At 43.3% G+C, this 18,534-nt stretch overlaps 1 protein-coding gene across 8 annotated transcripts in view; it reads right to left on the reverse strand.

The window, feature by feature from the left end:
- Window positions 1–2,236: 2,236 nt before the first annotated feature.
- RCBTB2 (RCC1 and BTB domain containing protein 2) overlaps window positions 2,237–18,534 on the reverse strand; it is a 127,788-nt gene continuing 111,490 nt past the window's right edge. For 7 of the 8 annotated variants that reach the window (XM_077297406.1, XM_077297407.1, XM_077297414.1 and 4 more), the window contains 3 exons: window positions 15,114–15,253; window positions 3,948–4,078; window positions 2,237–3,126 (listed from right to left, as the gene is read on the reverse strand). In XM_077297406.1, coding sequence (XP_077153521.1) covers window positions 2,986–3,126; window positions 3,948–4,078; window positions 15,114–15,253 — 412 coding nt within the window. In that variant the 3' untranslated portion in view covers window positions 2,237–2,985. The remainder of the gene's footprint in view (window positions 3,127–3,947; window positions 4,079–15,113; window positions 15,254–18,534) is intronic. The other variant, XM_077297412.1, reaches the window with a different exon arrangement.

The raw sequence follows: 18,534 nt of genomic DNA on the forward strand, positions 1-18,534 counted from the left end.
CTCCTCTATTTTCCAGTTCTAAATAATTTGCCTTCTATTAGTGCAAAATAAGTATTTTATGTTTATTGATAAAGTGTATACTGAGCAATTACATGTAAAATCAATTTAGTGGGATACATTTTGGATTCCATGATCGTTGGTAAAATAGCAATTAACCCTGTGTGGGGCAGTTATGACGTTATTAGGTGGGAAGTGGCGAGTACTAAACTGCTATACATAACCACCCTACTCTATGGTAAAAACAAAATGTGTTGCTCAAAGCACCGACTCAAGTTACTAACCCTTGTTAGTTTCTCCTAGATTATTAGAAATTACACTAGTGCAACAATAACGATCAAATAGTGCATTTACTGTTCATTTGATAGAACCTCATAATTCTTGACATGCTCTAGGTCCAAACAGTTTACCCATCCCATCTAAGCTTCTTATACTAACATTAGATGAGCTCCTTTCTTGCTGGCATCAGACAGCAGAAAGATTAACTAGTTTTTATTATAAAACTATTTGCAGTCCTTTGCCCTATCACATATTAAAGGGGCTGTCCACAACTTCAACAACTCCTTCTCGAATCACTATAGTTCACCAATCTGTAAAATAAGGGTAAGTGCACACGTTGCGGATTTCCTGCAGATCCGCAGTGTTTTTCCGCGCAGAAACGCTGCAGATCCGCAAGTGATTTACAGTACAATGTAAATCAATGGCAAAAAAAATGCTGTGCTAATGGTGCGGAAAATTCTGCATGGAAAACGCAGCGGATTAAAAAAAAAAAAAAAAGACCATGTCACTTTTGTGCGGATCTGCAGCATTTCTGCACCCATTCCATAATAGAAATCCGCAGGGGGTAAAAACGCAGGTCAAAACCTTCGCTTTTTTTGTGGATTGTGTGCGTTTTCTGCCAAGAGATACAGAATCCGCACAGAAAATTCCACAGTCAAATCTGCAACGTGCACATACCTCAATAGCAGCTATACTCTTCTCGGCTGCGGGCAATGTCTGTGCCTGCTCTCCTGGAGTTCACGTAATCTTGTTTTCTCACATGAGCCATGAGTTCAGTGGCCACTTCCCTCACACTTCCTTTGGATGTCAGTTACGGTACATCCATACATCCAGAGGAAGTCAAGACAGCAGGAACAGTTCTCACTTCTGGGTGTCAGTTTTGTCCAAAGAAAGTTAGAGTGCAGCGACCGCTGACTGGGTGCAGGGCTCGCATGACATTATGTCACACAATCCCCTGGGAGAGCCTCGCTGGAACAGAGGTAAATATAGCTGCTGTTATTTTACATGGGGAACCATGATGATGGAGAAGGGGTTTGTGTGTGTCATGGACAACAGCTTTAAAACCTAGCTATCAGATGATATGTTGTTTCACAATCCAGAACCATCCCATGAGCCACTAACACAGAAGACCCTGTTCCATGTGCAATACAAAAATACCACACTAAGATCCTCATATGCAACTAGATCTTGGTGTAGATGTGGCAATGGTCCACCGAGACATAGACAAGGTGATTTCTGCTGATCTTGCACTTTCCATTGAAAAGTAGTTAATATTCAAAATCTCAATACATTTTCAAAGATGTGTAAAGTAACACCAAGATTGTGACCGTAAACTGATCATACAGAACAAAAATGTGCAATACATTTCTGGCATATGCTTCTTTATGTAAACATCAAAAATGCCTCCCTTTCTGGTCGACAAGAATCATCATCTGGGGTAATTATTTTCTGCAGAGAATTGTGGATTAGAGCACTGACAAATTCTTCCATTGAAAATATTGCCTCATGCAAACAAGTTTATTTAGTATAACGCTATAATTTTTCATTTTTAGAGAGGTGTCTATCCATATAAATAAGGGTAGAGAGATTCACCGCACACTCTGTTGTTTAGTGATGTAAGTTTCTTTATTTTGTGCAAACAAACAAAATGAATTGTAACCTTGAAGTATGCAACAAAGTAAGGACAATTCGACCCAACTGGGGTCTTTATCACAATGTCGTTTGATACTTGAAATGGAAGGGATATATTTGAAGGGTAAGAGTTGCAGTTACTGCTGTGCTGTCTTGGTTTTTTGGCGCTCCGGCACAAACATAGGCGCGGGAGCGCCAAGAAAACCAGAACAACACAGCAGTAACTGCAACTCTTCCCCTTCAAATATATCCCTTCCATTTCAAGTACCAAACGACATTGTGATAAAGACCCCAGTTGGGTCGAATTGTCCTTACTTTGTTGCATACTTCAAGGTCACAATTAATTTTGTTTGTTCGAATGAAATAAAGAAACCTGCATCACTAAAAAACAGAGTGTGCGGTGAATCTCTGTTAATCCTTGGTTGTGGGTTCTCAGGCCGCATTCCACCTGCAACTCAACACTTTGACCGAGTGCACGCCAATCTTCCAGCAACTATCCATATAAATATACAGAGCCTATTAAACCCCTAAAAAAGTAAACAAGGTAGGGTGTAAGGGGACTATAAATTGCCTAGTAATTCCCAATGGGTCCCTACTCCGCAAAAGTTGGCTCCCTAATAATTGCGATATGGCTCCCCTGCTCAACGTCAGATATCCCTAAAAACTCTGGTACACACAAACTATAATTACAGTGCAGCACAGATAGTGAAAATAGAATCCTGGCTGCATACCAGAGTTAGAAATCTATAAATGCCTGGACAATACCCACATTCAGAAGAACATAATGAACCAGACTGTTATATGTACATACGTCTAAAAAATTGTAAATCTCTATATCCCCAAGACCAAAATCGTGTAGAACAAGTTTTACGATTTACCAATTTTCTATTGCGCCTAGGAGGTTTCACAATTGCATGGACATTGGAAAATGCTTTGAAACACTAATGCCAGATTAAAATTGACAAGAAATCTGATTTTAAGTATTGATACATTGTCATCTGATCAAAAAGTAAATACACCAATTTCTTGTAATTTAGGTTTAGCTACAAATTAAGCACCATCATCAGAAGATGCCAGTCAGTTCTTGAAGGCTCCGGCTTTGCTTGCTTTATTGATAAAGATCTTTAGGAGATCATTGTCCATATTAGCAAAGGCGTCCGTCTGGGTAACCATAGTCATATGATTTATGCAGAATCTGAAGCAGAACTCTTCCAGGTCCTAAAAACAAATGACTTGTTGTAGAAACAGAATTTATAAATTACAGGAGTTAGGGTTTATTTTGTCCTTACAATGTAAGATTCAACAGAACAATTCAAGTTGCAAAATAATCCTTGAATTAAAGCAAATGTACAATAATCTGCATCACAGACGAAAGCAGTCTGGTCCTAGAAGACGGCTTTGTTTATGGCACAGGAGAATTACAATGGTTGATCAGCTCCTAATGATGAGAATAGGATCTGATCTTCCACACCAGGGAAGGGTCATTGCACAGTGCCGTACTGTTCCAGCTCTGGTCACCACTAGCCTGGCAAACAGCTGATTAGTGGGGGGCCGGGAATCAGTCCATGATCTGATATCAATGAGGATACAATGCCAACAATATCCAAGTAGTGGACAACCACTTTAAGATGCTCTGACGGTCATTCAAGACATCAGAAAGTCACTCACATCCTAGTTAGTCCTTTGTTAGTAACGTCACCTGTTTTAACCGACTGGCACCTAGCCAAGTATTGCCACCAGGACTTATTGCCACAATATACCATCAGTGTAGAGGACCAGGTTCTAGGTAAAAGCACACCAGAATCTCTGGCTTTTCTCCCACACAATGCTACAGCCCTTTTCACTTAAAGGATTTTGTCTGGGAAGGGTTGTCAGTCTCAATAGTTAGCCCCTCACTGATGGCAGATCCTGAAAAGATCCAGGTCTAGTGTCCTTTGAAATAAAGTGCGACTTCAATCCATTGTGGTCTGGATATGAAGTGAAATTATACAGATGATAATTTAATCTTGGTTTCAACATATAAAGAGATTTCCTTGTACCTGAGCATCATACTTAACAGCAGCTGACAGAAGTACCACCGCATTGTCTTCACAGATACCTTGTTTTATGGTCTGCTGGCATAACTGCTTCAGTCTATTTTCTCTATACAATGTAGCTAGCTCCAAGAGTCCTGCAAAAAAAGAAACCAAGAAGTAAAACTAATCTCAGCCTATAATGCTCAGAACTTTGTAACAGTTAATTGTGAGAAATACAGAATTTACTGTAAATGTATTATTTGTGTTTTTATTAAAGAGCAGGAACTATGGAAAACCTGGCTCTGAAAACCCTGTGTGTAACCTCAAGGGTTAGAAACAAGGCGGGGAATAGAATAAAGTTTGCGACAAATCCGCACCACTGTCAGAGTCCTGCAGCGTAAAGGCTCCATGGAAATGTATCCTAAGGTCTCCTTCATACTTGGGGTAGGGTGCGTTTATGTTCTCAAATAAAATGTGTTTTGTTTTCTTTTGCTATAGAAAAGTCTACAGGAAAATGAATGAAAAAAAAAGAACGACACACCTAGAGCTACTTGGACATATTGTTGAGTTTTTCATGATTTCCTATTTACTCGAGCATATGGTGACAGCATTCTGACAAAAAAAAAACGTTTCATTTTTAAAGAAGGGTTATCCTTACAGGACAAATCACGGTAGCTTTTATTCAAACTTAGATCTTTATGTTATTCTTACCTTCAATGTCCTCATATAGCTTATGTAGATTTTGGGTCACCATTAGGGTACGTGCACAGGAAGTGTTTTTGCAGGAAGATTTGGGAGAGTTTCCACTCAGTTTCTAGCTCAAATAACTCTGCGTTTTTAGTGCGTTTCTGTTGTGGAAAGTCACTACACATGACTGTATCAAGTAACCCAATTTACCTAATTGGCGAGTTCTTGATGTTGCAGATTTTCTGTAGCCTTTCTGCACCTAATACTTTAAGGTTATGTCACCACAATGAGTATTGGTCTCACACCGATAAGGTCATGAGTTTAAAGCGAACCTGTCAGCAGAATTTTGCCTAGTAAACTACAGACAGTTTCAGGTTGCCGCTTTTATACTGATTAAAATGATACCTGGGGGAGAAGAAATCAGTCTTGTAGTTCTTGTGTAATCAGCGTTAGAAGTTTTCAGTTAATGATATGCTCCGGGGCGGGGCGTAGTCTTATCTTCTTGCTCCAAGCCAAAGAAAGACCTTCCCACAGGCCGCCCCTAAGTATATACCTCATGTTCCTCATCATACAGACTGTTTGTGCTTCGGGGCGGCCTGTGAGCAGGTCTTTCTTTGGCTTAGAGCAGGGCTGGGCAAACTGCGGCCCGTGGGCCACATCCGGCCCTTTGCCTGTGCCTGTCTGGCCCGCTGCCTGTGCCTGTCTGGCCCGCAGACAGGCTAGAACAAATGCTCCAGTAGTGACAGCCCTCTGGAGTGTGCAGGTCCGGTAGCATAGGGAGGAGTCTAAGGAGTTCAGAGAGGAGGAGGAGCGGCCATGGACTGCAGCAAGCATAAGGTTTCAGGGGGATCGGAGCGGCCAGCATGAGCTCATCAGAGGAGGGCGGTGCTGTTCAAGTTCCTGAACATTACTGTGTGCATCTGACCTGCGTAGAGATATGTAGAGACGCAGGTCAGATGACCACTGCACGCTGCCCTGGACTATGAGTCCTGACTTGTCACAGTGAGTACTCCAGCCTCAGTACACCCCCACTACATAAATCTGCAGTTTTATTAAAAGCATGTCCCAGGTAAGAATAGGGCAAGCTATTGGGCTTCATACACATGTGACATGTAGAGTGCATGAGGCCTATATATGTTTTATTACAAGTTAAAGGGGTTGTCCAGAGTTTGACTACAGACTGTAATCCCCTCTGTGTGACACAGAATTCTACATGTGAAGCCTCACATAGCGCTGTGTGTGCAATTCTCCAGGAGCGAGCAGGCAGCTGTGTGACGCCGGTGTGGGATTTGCGTACTCTGACCACATTCTGACTAGATGGGCGCAGTCTCGATTAATGCAAGTGTATCGAGCGAGGCTGGGCACGTCCAGCCAAAATGTGGTTGGAGGAATGCAAATCACATACTTGTGGTCACACAAATGCCTGCTCACAGAGAATCCGGACAATGCATACACAGTTACATAATGTGTAAATGCTATTAACCTGCATATAAAGGTGTAATCTGCAGGTTAATAGTATTCTACAGCTGTGCAGTCGCATTGAAAGCTCAGCTATGGGAAGAAATTAACTTTAATCCTCCCGGCAGCCTTAGTACATGGTGAGTGGCGGGTGTAAGCATGTCCCGAAACTTTGACAGTTTGTTTAGCAGCGCATCAGTACACACCTTGCTGTACTGCTTCCATCTGCCGCTCACAATGTACTAAGCAGTGACTGAAGCCGCGGCTCCGACAATGTCAGATGCTGCCGGTAGGAATAAAGTTAATTTCTTCCCGGTTGCTGGGCTGTCATTGTAGCAGCTGAATGGCTTTCTTAAGGTACCGTCACATTAAGCGACGCTGCAGCGATATAGACAACGAGCCGATCGCTGCAGCGTCGCTGTTTAGGTCGCTAGGAGACGTCAGACACCGGCAACAGCAGAACGATGCAGGAGCGATCCAGTGACGTACTTATCGTTCTCGCTGGTTGTTCGCTCCATGAAGAAACATTGCAGGCATCGTTGCTTTTGCTGTCAAACACGACGATACACGCCGATCTGACGACCAAATAAAGTTCTGGACTTCTAGCTCCGACCAGCGATATCACAGCTGGATCCAGATCGCTGCTGCATGTCAAACACAACGAGATCGCTAACCAGGACGCTGCAACGTCACGGATCGTTGTCGTTCTCGTTGGAAAGTTGTTTAGTGTGAAGGTACCTTAAGGGTACGTGCAGACAGCCAGGAATTAAAACCGTATTTTCAAAAACAAAATATTGAGCTCAATTAAATTCAGCCGATTGGTTCAGCCCTCCATAACTATTCCTCATGTGGCCCCTTGGGAAAATTAATTGCCCACCCCTGGCTTAGAGCAAGAAGACTCTGCCTATAGCCCCGCCCTGGAGCACGGCCATATCATTAACTGAAAACTTCTTACACTGATTAGAAGGGAGCCAAAGAACTTTATCATTAAGGACATGGTCACACGTTCAGTATTTGGTCAGTTTTTTACCTCAGTATTTGTAAGCCAAAACCAGGAGCGGAAGAATCAGAGGAAAAGTCACCACTTCTGGTTTTCGCTTAGGCTAAGTTCACATTGCGGTAGTGCAGTCCGTTCAGCACATACGCTAACGGGCTGCTGTAACGCAAGTGCCGACGTTTGCAGCGCACTAGCGCAGATAGAGCATCTGCTAGCTGTATCTGCGCTAGCAGTGACGGACGCGGAAACGCTGCAGCCCGCATCTCAGGGTCCGTCACTCAATGATGGCACATCCCTAGCGCACGCCCATTGTGGGCGTGCGCTAGCGATGCGTCCGACATTGCAGTCAATGGCGGCTGTAACGGACTACGTTACACCGCGTTTATGCCACGGTGTAACGTAGTCCGTTAGACTGCCAGGACGCAATGTGAACCCAGCCTTACAAATACTGAGGTAAAATACTGACCAAATACTGATAGTGTGAACGTGGCCTAACGTAGGAAAGCAGTGCACTTTATATTCACTTACATTAACTCATACTATCTCGTTCATTATGCTTCATGCATGATTGTTTCCCAGGCAGTCGACACATGCACTTTATTTCTGCTTCCATTGTTGCAACATTGATCTGTTGTATATGACTATGTACTGTAGCCAATACTAGTTGTAGATTTTTCTGATATTCAATATTTTTTGTCGAATTGGATCATCATGATGTTCATATAGTTATTCATTTTGGGATAAATAATCCCGGATTGACTATTTTTGAGATATATTTTGTGTTCTTGTAGACGGTCTCATATGTAACAATAATTGTACAACCATACTTATTTGTATAATCCATATCTTTTTGCAGTGATATTTTTCTTTTTCTGTCTTAATAGCTTCCTCATTGAGCTATGATAATTTTTAAATATTTTCTAATAAGAATTCTGTTAATCTCTGATTATCTCACCTGGATGTGTTACACCAAAGTATACAGAACCCCTCAGTTTTTATCTGTCATAGGGTTGCGGTCAAATCCTTTAAGTTCTAGATGTAAAACGCATCCAGCAATAATTGCGTATGAGGTCCTGTCCTAATTTGGAACCTTTCAGGAAGAGGGTACTGGAGATTATTAAACAGCGTTTATTTGGTCGATATAACTCCGTCCCCCTTTGTGTGCGTACTGGGGCATAGTGTGGATCTCAGCGCTGATAACTATGGGAAGACAACATTGGATATCGGACCAGGGGCGATAAAATCCAGAATTTATAAACAAAACTCTATATAGAAATGGAAGAAACACTGGCGCTCCAGATAATTCCCAGAAAGGGAGGGGGAAGGGGCGGCGAGAAGAAGAACTAATTGCTCAGTGTGGAGTGCTGCTGGTGATTGTTACAGGTTCTGTGTGGACCTGTTGAGTATGTATAACTAGTTAATGCGTGAGTTTCACCTGCGCCATCTACACAAAAGGGACAAAGCAAAAGGGCTTTAGCAATTGGTATGAGAGAAAAGAAATATATACAGTAGGTTCAAGGCACTTACTGTTTTTTTGCCATAGATTGTTACGTGTAGAACCTGTTTTGAGGTCGTAGAGGGATCTTAAAGAGATAAAAAAGCAAATGTGTGCTTTTTTTTTTTTTTCACCCCTCTTTCCCTTTCTCCTTCCTTCCCCCTTCACTTACTGGGTTGCAAAAAAAAAAAAAAGTGTGAGATGGTAAGGCATCCAAACTGTACCTAAAAATCCAAGTGGTGGTGATTACATTAAAATAATGTCAAGGGCAGAATCTAAGTGGATCTTCTCCTTGGATAGCCTAGCACCTAAAGGGTTAAATCAGGAGCTTTATGCATTTTATTGATATATTTTTATATTTTATTCCACAAAACGTTGCTTCTCGGGGCATAAGTTGCAGAATCGAACACCATAAGTTTTAATATCACTTCACCTGAGAGAAGTGTAAAACAACAAACCCAACCAGTTATAATACGGTAAACTGGTAAGCACCTATGCAGGTACCCGCACCCAGCTGTTGGAGAGTTCCAACCGTTTATGAATCCTATCTGTACATCTCTGGATAATGATAATGTGGTATAATCCACTTTGTATTTTTTTAATAGGTCACACGTATATGTATGTATATATATGTGTATATGTATATATATATATATATATATATATATATATATATATATGTGTATATGTATATATATATGTGTATATATATGTGTATATGTATATATATATATATGTGTATATGTATGTATATATATGTGTATATATATGTGTATATATATATATATATATATATATATATATATATATATATATATATATACACATATATACACACACACACACACACATATATACATATATACACACACACACACACACACACTTTTTATTGAGGAAGCGAAGCCTTATTTGAATCATGTTCAATCGGTTTTAATTCGGTATTATTAATAAAGTATTTTATTATATACATTTTTTAGCAACTTTCTTTTATATATCATCTAGAATTCACATTCCCAGTCCTCATTAGTAGTTAGCTCAATCAACACACACGCTTGAGCATATAAACATTAACACACATGTTTAGGGCTTGTTCACACCATCCTTTTTTTCCTGCGGATTTTTCAGGTCCTGATTTGGGAATCCCGCAGTGCAAAACCGCGGTGGATTTCCCTGCGGTTTTTTGTGCGGTTTCTTCTGCGGATTCCACTGCGGTTTTCCAACTGCACTTTCCTATTGGTGCTGGTGGAAAACAGTTGCGGAATCCGCAGAAAGAAGTGACATGCTACTTCTTTTTTTCCGCAGAAAATCAGCGCGGATTTTCCAGCGGAAAAAAGCAAAGTGGGAACAGCGGATTTTGTTTTCCATAGGGTAACATTGTACTGTACCCTGCATGGAAAACGTCTGCGGATCCGCAGCTGCAAATCCGCTGCTGATCCGCAGCAAAAACCGCATCGTGTGAACATAGCCTTAAGGCCCCGTCTCACATAGCGAGATCGCTAGCGAGATCGCTGCTGAGTCACAAGTTTTGTGACGCAACAGCGACCTCAGTAGCGATCTCGCTATGTGTGACACGTACCAGCGACCAGGCCCCTGCTGCGAGATCGCTGGTCGTGTCGGAATGGCCTGGGCCGTTTTTCGGTCGTTGAGGTCCCGCTGACATCGCTGAATCGGTGTGTGTGACACCGATCCAGCGATGTCTTCACTGGTAACCAGGGTAAACATCGGTTTACTAAGCGCAGGGCCGCGCTTAGTAACCCGATGTTTACCCTGGTTACCAGCGTAAATGTAAAAAAAAAAAAAACAGTACATACTCACCATCTGATGTCCGTCAGGTCCCCCGGCGTCTGCTTCCCACACTGACTGAGCGCCGCAAAGTGAAAGTGAAAGTACAGCACAGCGGTGATGTCACCGTTGCGCTCTGCTCTCACTGTACGGCGGCACTCAGTCAGAGCAGGAAGCAGACGGCAAGGGACCTGACGGACATCACATGGTGAGTATGTACTGTTTGTTTTTTTGGTAACCAGGGTAAACATCGGGTTACTAAGCGCGGCCCTGCGCTTAGTAACCCGATGTTTACCCTGGTTACCCGGGTGCTGCAGGGGGACTTCGGCATCGTTGAAGACAGTTTCAACGATGCCGAAGTCGTTCCCCTGATCGTTGGTCGCTGGAGAGAGCTGTCTGTGTGACAGCTCCCCAGCGACCACACAGCGACTTACCAACGATCACGGCCAGGTCGTATCGCTGGTCGTGATCGTTGGTAAATCGCTATGTGAGACGGGGCCTTTAATCTGCTTGCAATCAAGCACTTGAATAATCCCAAATTGGATCCTTAATTGAATAATTAATGGGGAATTGCACAAGGGGGAGGACAGATCTCTATATATAAAGGGTAGATTTGGATGCGGGCACTAATAACGCTGATGAAGAGGGCTAGAGCCCTTGAAACGCGTTGGTTTACTGCCCATATCGCATCTATCTCCGTAGCTCGGTGATGTCACCTATAGCTCCACCCACCACCCTTTACCGCCACCTCGCTGTTGCTTCCAGCCAGGGCACATGAGGTTCTCGCGGTCTAGCGGCTCCTGCCGCTACGTCTCTCCCAGCTGACCGCACCATCACAGCGGCAGCATCAGCAGCACGCCCGCTACCCCAGGGATCACGGCATTCCGCCATTAAGGAAAACAGTGAGTACATCCTGATCCTGATGTATGCACACAACTTGTGGAATCAGCATAATAGATATAACTAGTGTATCAGGAAAGGCTCTGTCCAAACCTATACATATGTAACATTTGTCTTAATTACAGCACCATTTAACCAGCTCAACAGTATCCCATTCCTGCAAAATTCACATTGTTCCACTATTCTTCTGTATCCTAAATAAGTATAACCAACATCATTAAATTCACTATATTTATATCCATCTAGATCATAGACCATAGACCATAAAGTTTGCAAATCTGTTTAAACAGGAAGGATTGTTAAAACCAAGGCAAATAACCATTCCTAGCTGTAACAGCTACACAAATCACGCAAAGTGAGTAAGAACTAATACTCACATATACGTTTTTAACATCTCACGTTTTTTTTTTTTTGCAAACCCAGTAAGTGAAGGGGGAAGGAAGGAGAAAGGGAAAAAGGAAAAAAAAAAGGCACACATTTGCTTTTTCATCTCTTTAAGATCCCACTACAACCTCAAAACAGGTTCTACATGTAACCATCTATGGCAAAAAAAAACATTAAGTGCCTTGAACCTATATATTTCTTTTCTCTCATACCAATTGCTATAGCCCTTTTGCATTGTCCCTTTTGTGTAGATGGCGCAGGTGAAACTCACACATTAACTATAAATAAAACTCATTGGTTACTGAACCTGGAGAAAAATGTTATAACCAAACTTTCGAAACTGTAGACCATGTGGATCGACAAATCGGAAATGGCTTCAAGAGAGTGTTTTGTTTTTTTCTGATAAAAAAAAATTAGGTTTAATTATCTGAGAAGTAAAAGTAGAGTTTAGTATTCTAGAAAGTATTCATAAAAAGGCTTATAAAGAGTGGCGTAAGGAGTAATCCATGTTCATCAAGATGTTTTTCTTATGTTCTACACTCTTACAGTATGGCAACCATTTACCTCCTTTTTCTGTACAGTGATGCATCAATTACATATATGATAACTTTTAGCACTGGGGATTAAGAAGTCCAGGAAAAAAATAAAAATTAAATTATAATATACAGTACAGACCAAAAGTTTGGACACACCTTCTCATTTAAAGATTTTTATGGCTATGAAAATTGTAAATTCACACTGAAGGCATCAAAACTATAAATTAACCCATGTGGAATTATATACTTAACAAAAAAGTGTGAAACCACTGAAAATGTCTTATATTCTAGGTTCTTCAAAGTAGCCACCTTTTGCTTTGATGACTGCTTTGCACACTCTTGGCATTGTCTTGATGAGCTTCAAGAGGTAGTCACCGGGAATGGTCTTCCAACAATCTTGAAGGAGTTCCCAGAGATGCTTAGCACTTGTTGGCCCTTTTGCCTTCACTCTGCGGTCCAGTTTACCCCAAACCATCTCGATTGGGTTCAGGTCTGGTGACTGTGGAGGCCAGGTCATCTCGTGTAGCACCCCATCACTCTCCTTCTTGGTCAAATAGCCCTTATACAGCCTGGAGGTGTGTTTGGGGTCATTGTCCTGCTGAAAAATAAATGATGGTCCAACTAAACGCAAACTGGATGGAATAGCATGCCGCTGCAAGATGCTGTGGTAGCCATGCTGGTTCAGTATGCCTTCAATTTTGAATAAATCCCCAACAGTGTCACTAGCAGAGCACCCCTACACCATCACACCTCCTCCTCCATGCTTCACAGTGGGAACCAGGCATGTAGAGTCCATCCGTTCAGCTTTTCTGCATCGCACAAAGACACGGTGGTTGGAACCACAGATCTCAAATTTGGACTCATCAGACCAAAGCATAATTTCAAATGGTCTAATGTCCATTCCTTCTGCTTGTTGCCTGTTGCAATGGTTTCCTAGCAGCTATTTTACCATGAAAGCCTGCTGCACAAAGTCTCCTCTGTTATGAGCTGGTGGTTTAGGAGCAACATGGGACGTGCTCTGGAGGAGGTGGTACTTGTACTGACCGCAGTTCCTGAGCTTAACACAACACTAGAAGTAGCTGTGGGATGTTCCTGTCACTCCCTAGACACCTCGTCACAGCCGGAGGACTAACTACCCCTAAAGATAGAAACAGGAAAGCTATCTTGCCTCAGAGAAAATCCCCAAAGGATAGGACAGCCCCCCACAAATATTGACTGTGAGTGGAGAGGGAAATGACATACGCAGAATGAAACCAGGAAAAATCCACCACAGAGTTTACAAAAATCTCCACACCTGACTAAAGGTGTGGAGGGTAAATCTGCTTCCTAGAGCTTCCAGCTTAACTGAATAAATCCATACTGACAAGCTGGACTAGAAAAAACATAGAAAGTGCAGAAAGATTAAGTCCACAACAAGTGGACTGCAAAAGAACAAAGCAAGGACTTATCTTTGCTGAACTGGACAGAATATCAGGGAAATCCAAGCAGAGATGTGAATCCAACCAGGAACCATTGACAACTGGCACAGGCTGAAGGATAGAACCAGGCTAAATAGTCGAGCCAGAAAGACAATCAGTGGAAGCAGTTGCTGACTACTAAATCCAAGGAGCAGCAGTACCACTTAAAACCACCGGAGGGAGCCCAAGAGCAGAACTCACAAAAATGCCACTTACAACCATCGGAGGGAGCCCAAGAGCGGAATTCACAACACTCCTCTAACAGTTGTTGTAGAGATGTGTCTGCTGCTAGAACTCTGTGTGGCATTGACCTGGTCTCTAATCAGAGCTGCTGTTAACCTGCGGTTTCTGAGGCTGGTGACTCGGATAAACTTATCCTCAGAAGCAGAGGTGACTCTTGGTCTTCCTTTCCTGGGGCGGTCCTCATGTGAGCCAGTTTCTTTGTAGCGCTTGATGGTTTTTGCCACTGCACATGGGGACACTTTCAAAGTTTGCCCAATTTTTTCGGACTGACTGACCTTCATTTCTTGAAGTAATGATGGCCACTCGTTTTTCTTTACTTAGAATTTGTGTTATGGCAAGAAAAAAGCAGCTAACAGTCTATTCAGTAGGGCTATCAGCTGTGTATCCACCAGACGTCTGCACAACACAACTGATGGTCCCAACCCCATTTATAAGGCAAGAAATCCCACTTATTAAACCCGACAGGGCACACCTGTGAAGTGAAAACCATTCCCGTTGACTACCTCTTGAAGCTCATCAAGAGATTACCAAGAGTGTGCAAAGCAGTCATCAAAGCAAAGGTGGCTACTTTGAAGAACCTAGGATATAAGATATATTTTCAGTTGTTTCACACTTTTTTGTTAAGTATATAATTCCACATGTGTTAATTCATAGTTTTGATGCCTTCAGTGTGAATGTACAGTTTTCATAGTCATGAAAATACAGAAAATCTTTAAATGAGAAGGTGTGTCCAAACTTTTGGTCTGTACTGTGTATAGATAGATAGATATAATGACGCTCGTTCTCGATAATCTTCCAGTGTAACCTTTAAGCACTGTTTGTGGTTTTATAAACTGTATACACATTTCTCAGCTCAGTGTACAGAAGTCAGGAAGGAAAATGTCGTGATTAACTCTGCCAAGACTCCCACGGATTGGTAAAAACACCACTCTCCGGTTCGCAGCTCTATTGTACATGTATGGGCCTGTACATTCGCTCTCAGAGAACTATGCCCTGACCCATAGACTAACTACTGAGCCCGTACACTGCTCTACCCACAACCCATGCATGACTTCAGAGTGGTAGTTAAACCAATTAATGAGGGTCTAAGGACCTGGATCACCACCGATCAGCAACACTATTCAGAGCACATAAATAAATAAAAATGTTTTATACAGTGACAGTTACACTATAACTAAAGACAAATAAATGCAATTTGTGGCTTATAGCTTAGTTATTTAGTGGCACCACCACCACATGAATACTTACCAATGGCATCCTCTGGAGAAATGCTGATATTATCAGTGTACAGATACTCTAGGAAGGCGCGAAACACAGGATAAGAAAATTGGTTCATTTCAATTACATCTTCATTACTGTCTTGTAAAAATGAACGAAAATGTTCACATCTATAGGAGAGAAAAAGATAAAAAAGTACAATCCCGAATCTATATACGTGCGCCTGACAACTAGTGATGAGCGAATTTGTTTGGAAAACGATCGCCAAACATAAATTCGGCACGAATATGGCACATTCAGATTCGTGATCGGAAACCAGAGCAAAATTTTTATAAAATCTGTAACATTCAGTAAAAGTGTGGGGAAATCTTTGCGTTACCACAAAAATATTTTCAGCACTTTAGCAACGATAATGGTGGTGTATCATGAGCGTTTGGTATGTGTTTGATGATTGGAGGGCGTTGCAGAGCTCAGAGGCGTGGCGTTCTTGTAAAGTCTATTTTCCTACCTTTGTGTGCACATTGCAGCTAGCCAATCAGGGTGCAGGAAGCGCCCACAATGTCCTAACACTACGGCTTGCGTCATTGGCTACTGAAATCACATGTCCCTCTCCATATCAATAGCGGACATTTGTTTTAGCCCCATTTTGACATCTTGTAACAGCGCAGAGAGGCTGCTCCTGACGCTGCCACTATTAACAGCAAGATTTTAGCTAGTTAGTTGTATATGAGTCAGATAGTGTAGCTAGATAGTGTCCAGCGTGGCTGTAAAATTTACCTTCTGCAATATTTTGTTGTTTTTTTTTTTTTTTTGGGGGGGGGCATTACTGAGGTCCACGGACAAAGCCAGGAGGGCACATGTCCTACAAGTGTGTTGTGCACTGCTTTTATTGTACTCCATGCACGAGTATAGCGTTCTATATATTTTTTCAAAAGCTAAAATGTGGAAAAGCCTGCTGTATCCCACATTTTAGCTAGTTAGATAGGCGGTTATATAGTGTAGAGAGCTACTGTCCAGTGTGGCTGTTTAAATAAATTTACATTCCAGCATTTTTTCTTTTTTGAACATTACTGAGCTCCACAACGAAAGCCAGCATTGTTGTGCACTGCTTCTACTGTGATCCATGAACAAGTATAGCATTCTAATTCACATGTAGCTAGTGAAAAAAAAATATTAAACAGCCTGCTGTATCCCACCTTGTCATTTTGTGCTGTGGTGATGTAAAACTGTCTGCAGACCTAAGGCACGTTAAAAAAAATTTTTTAATTTTTTAGTTTGAAAAGGTTAGACAACCCGCCGTATCACACTGTCATTTGGTTGGGTTGAAATTAAGCGGTAGAGGCCTGATCCATAGGCCACAAAAACAGGATTTTTGGTTGCTTACCGTAAAATCTGTTTCTCGGAGCCTTCATTGGGGGACACAGGAACCATGGGCGTATGCTGCTGACACTATGCAAATAAAAAAAGTTAGCTCCTCCTCTGCAGTGTACACCCCACCGATAGGAAGTAGGATATTCACTTAGTGAGAAAGCAGTAGGAGAAGCAACGTGTAAAAGAGAAAGAATAATAATATAATAATAATCTTTATTTATATAGCGCCAACAAATTCCGCAGCGCTTTACAGTTTAACAGTTTCAAACACTCAAAGAGTGTTCAAAGAACTCGAAAGTTAACAGTATAACACAATAAACAGAGCTATTCAACTTGGGAGGGTGCTGTGTCCCCCAATGAAGGCTCCAAGAAACAGATTTTACGGTAAGCAACCAAAAATCCTGTTTTCTCTATCGCCTCTCATTGGGGGACACAGGAACCATGGGGCGTCCCAAAGCAGTCCCTGGGGTGGGAAAAACAGACTTCCATCAGGTCAGAGGACTCACCACTGCCGCCTGCAGGATCCTTCTGCCCAGGCTGGCGTCCGCCGAAGCATAGGTACGGACCTTGTAAGATTTGGCAAACGTGCGGATGGAAGACCAGGTTGCCGCTTTGCAAAGCTGTAGGGCGGAAGCCCTGTGGCGTACCGCCCAAGAAGCGCCGACTACCCGGGTAGAGTGAGCCTTTATCCCAGGAGGGGGCACTCTGTTCTTGACCCGGTAAGCCTCCAAAAACTGCCGTTCTGATCCAGCGAGCAATAGTCGCCTTGGAAACCGGCAGGCCTCTACGCGTGCCATCAGGGATGATGAAAAGAGAATCCGTCTTCCGGAAAGCGGCCGTTCTAGCCAGGGAGATCCTCACTGCCCTGAAGAGGTCCAGCTTGTTCAACGATCGCAGCAGAGGATGAGTCGGAGCTGGACAAAAGGGAAGGTAGAACGATGTCCTCGTTGAGGTGGAAGGTGAAAACCACCTTGGGAAGGAAGGACGGAAGGCGGAGGCCTGAGGACCACCTTGTCCTGGTGGATAACGAAGAAAGGAGGTCGGCAAGAAATGGCCGCCAGCTCGGAAATGCGGGGGATCGAAGTGATGGCCACAAGAAAAGCCACCTACCAAGATAGAAACTGACAGGGAAAACTCTCTGAGAGGCTCAAAGGGGGGAACCCCTCAGAATGTCCAGCACAAGCTTTAAATCCCATGAATCCACAGGGGCCCTGTACGGAGGGACAGCATGGGCTACTCCTTGAAGGAAGGTCTTAACCTGTGGCTGAGATGATAACGTCTTCTGAAAGGGAAGGAGAGCGCAGAAACCTGGCCCTTTAGGGAACGGAGAGCGAAGCCCGAATCCAGTCCTGCTTGAAGGAAAGCCAAAAGGGAAGGCAGGGAAAAGGACATAGGTGAAAAGCGGTTGGACTCACACCAACGGAAGTAAGCCTTCCAGGTACGATAGTACATACTGGAAGACGAAGGCTTCCTAGCTTGGATAATAGTGTGAACCATCCGGACAGAAAGGCCGGACGCTCTTAGAACTGCGGTCTCAACAGCCACGCCGTTAAACTGAGCGACCGAGAATTCGGGTGGCCGATCGGACCCTGAGACAGCAGATCGGGTCTGTCTGGAAGGCGCCAGGGGGCGTCTGCGAGAAGATTGACGATCTCCGCAAACCAAGATCTCCTGGGCCAATCCGGGGGGGATCAGAATGACTGGCACCCCTTCTGCCTTGATCTTTTTCAACAGCTTGGAAAGCAAGGAATGGGGTGGGAACAGATAGGGGAGCACGAACTGTGATCAAGGAATGGCCAGAGCTTCAACACCACTGTGAGAAAATCGCGGGACCTTGGGACGACCCGAGGGACCTTCCTGTTCAATCGGGATGCCGTGAGGTCCACTTCCGGAGTCCCCCAACAAAGAGAAATCCGATGGGAGACCTCCTGAAGTGAGGACCATTCCCCTGCCGCGAGGCCCCCCGCGCCTGAGGAAGTCGGCGGCCTAAATGTCCACGCCGGGGACATGCACTGCGGATCTCACCAGGACCTTTGCCTCTGCCCAAAGGAGGAGGCTGGAAACCTCGGCCGAGGCCAGA

The sequence above is a fragment of the Ranitomeya variabilis genome, chromosome 3, assembly GCF_051348905.1.
Source record: "Ranitomeya variabilis isolate aRanVar5 chromosome 3, aRanVar5.hap1, whole genome shotgun sequence".
NCBI classification, from domain to species: domain Eukaryota; kingdom Metazoa; phylum Chordata; class Amphibia; order Anura; family Dendrobatidae; genus Ranitomeya; species Ranitomeya variabilis.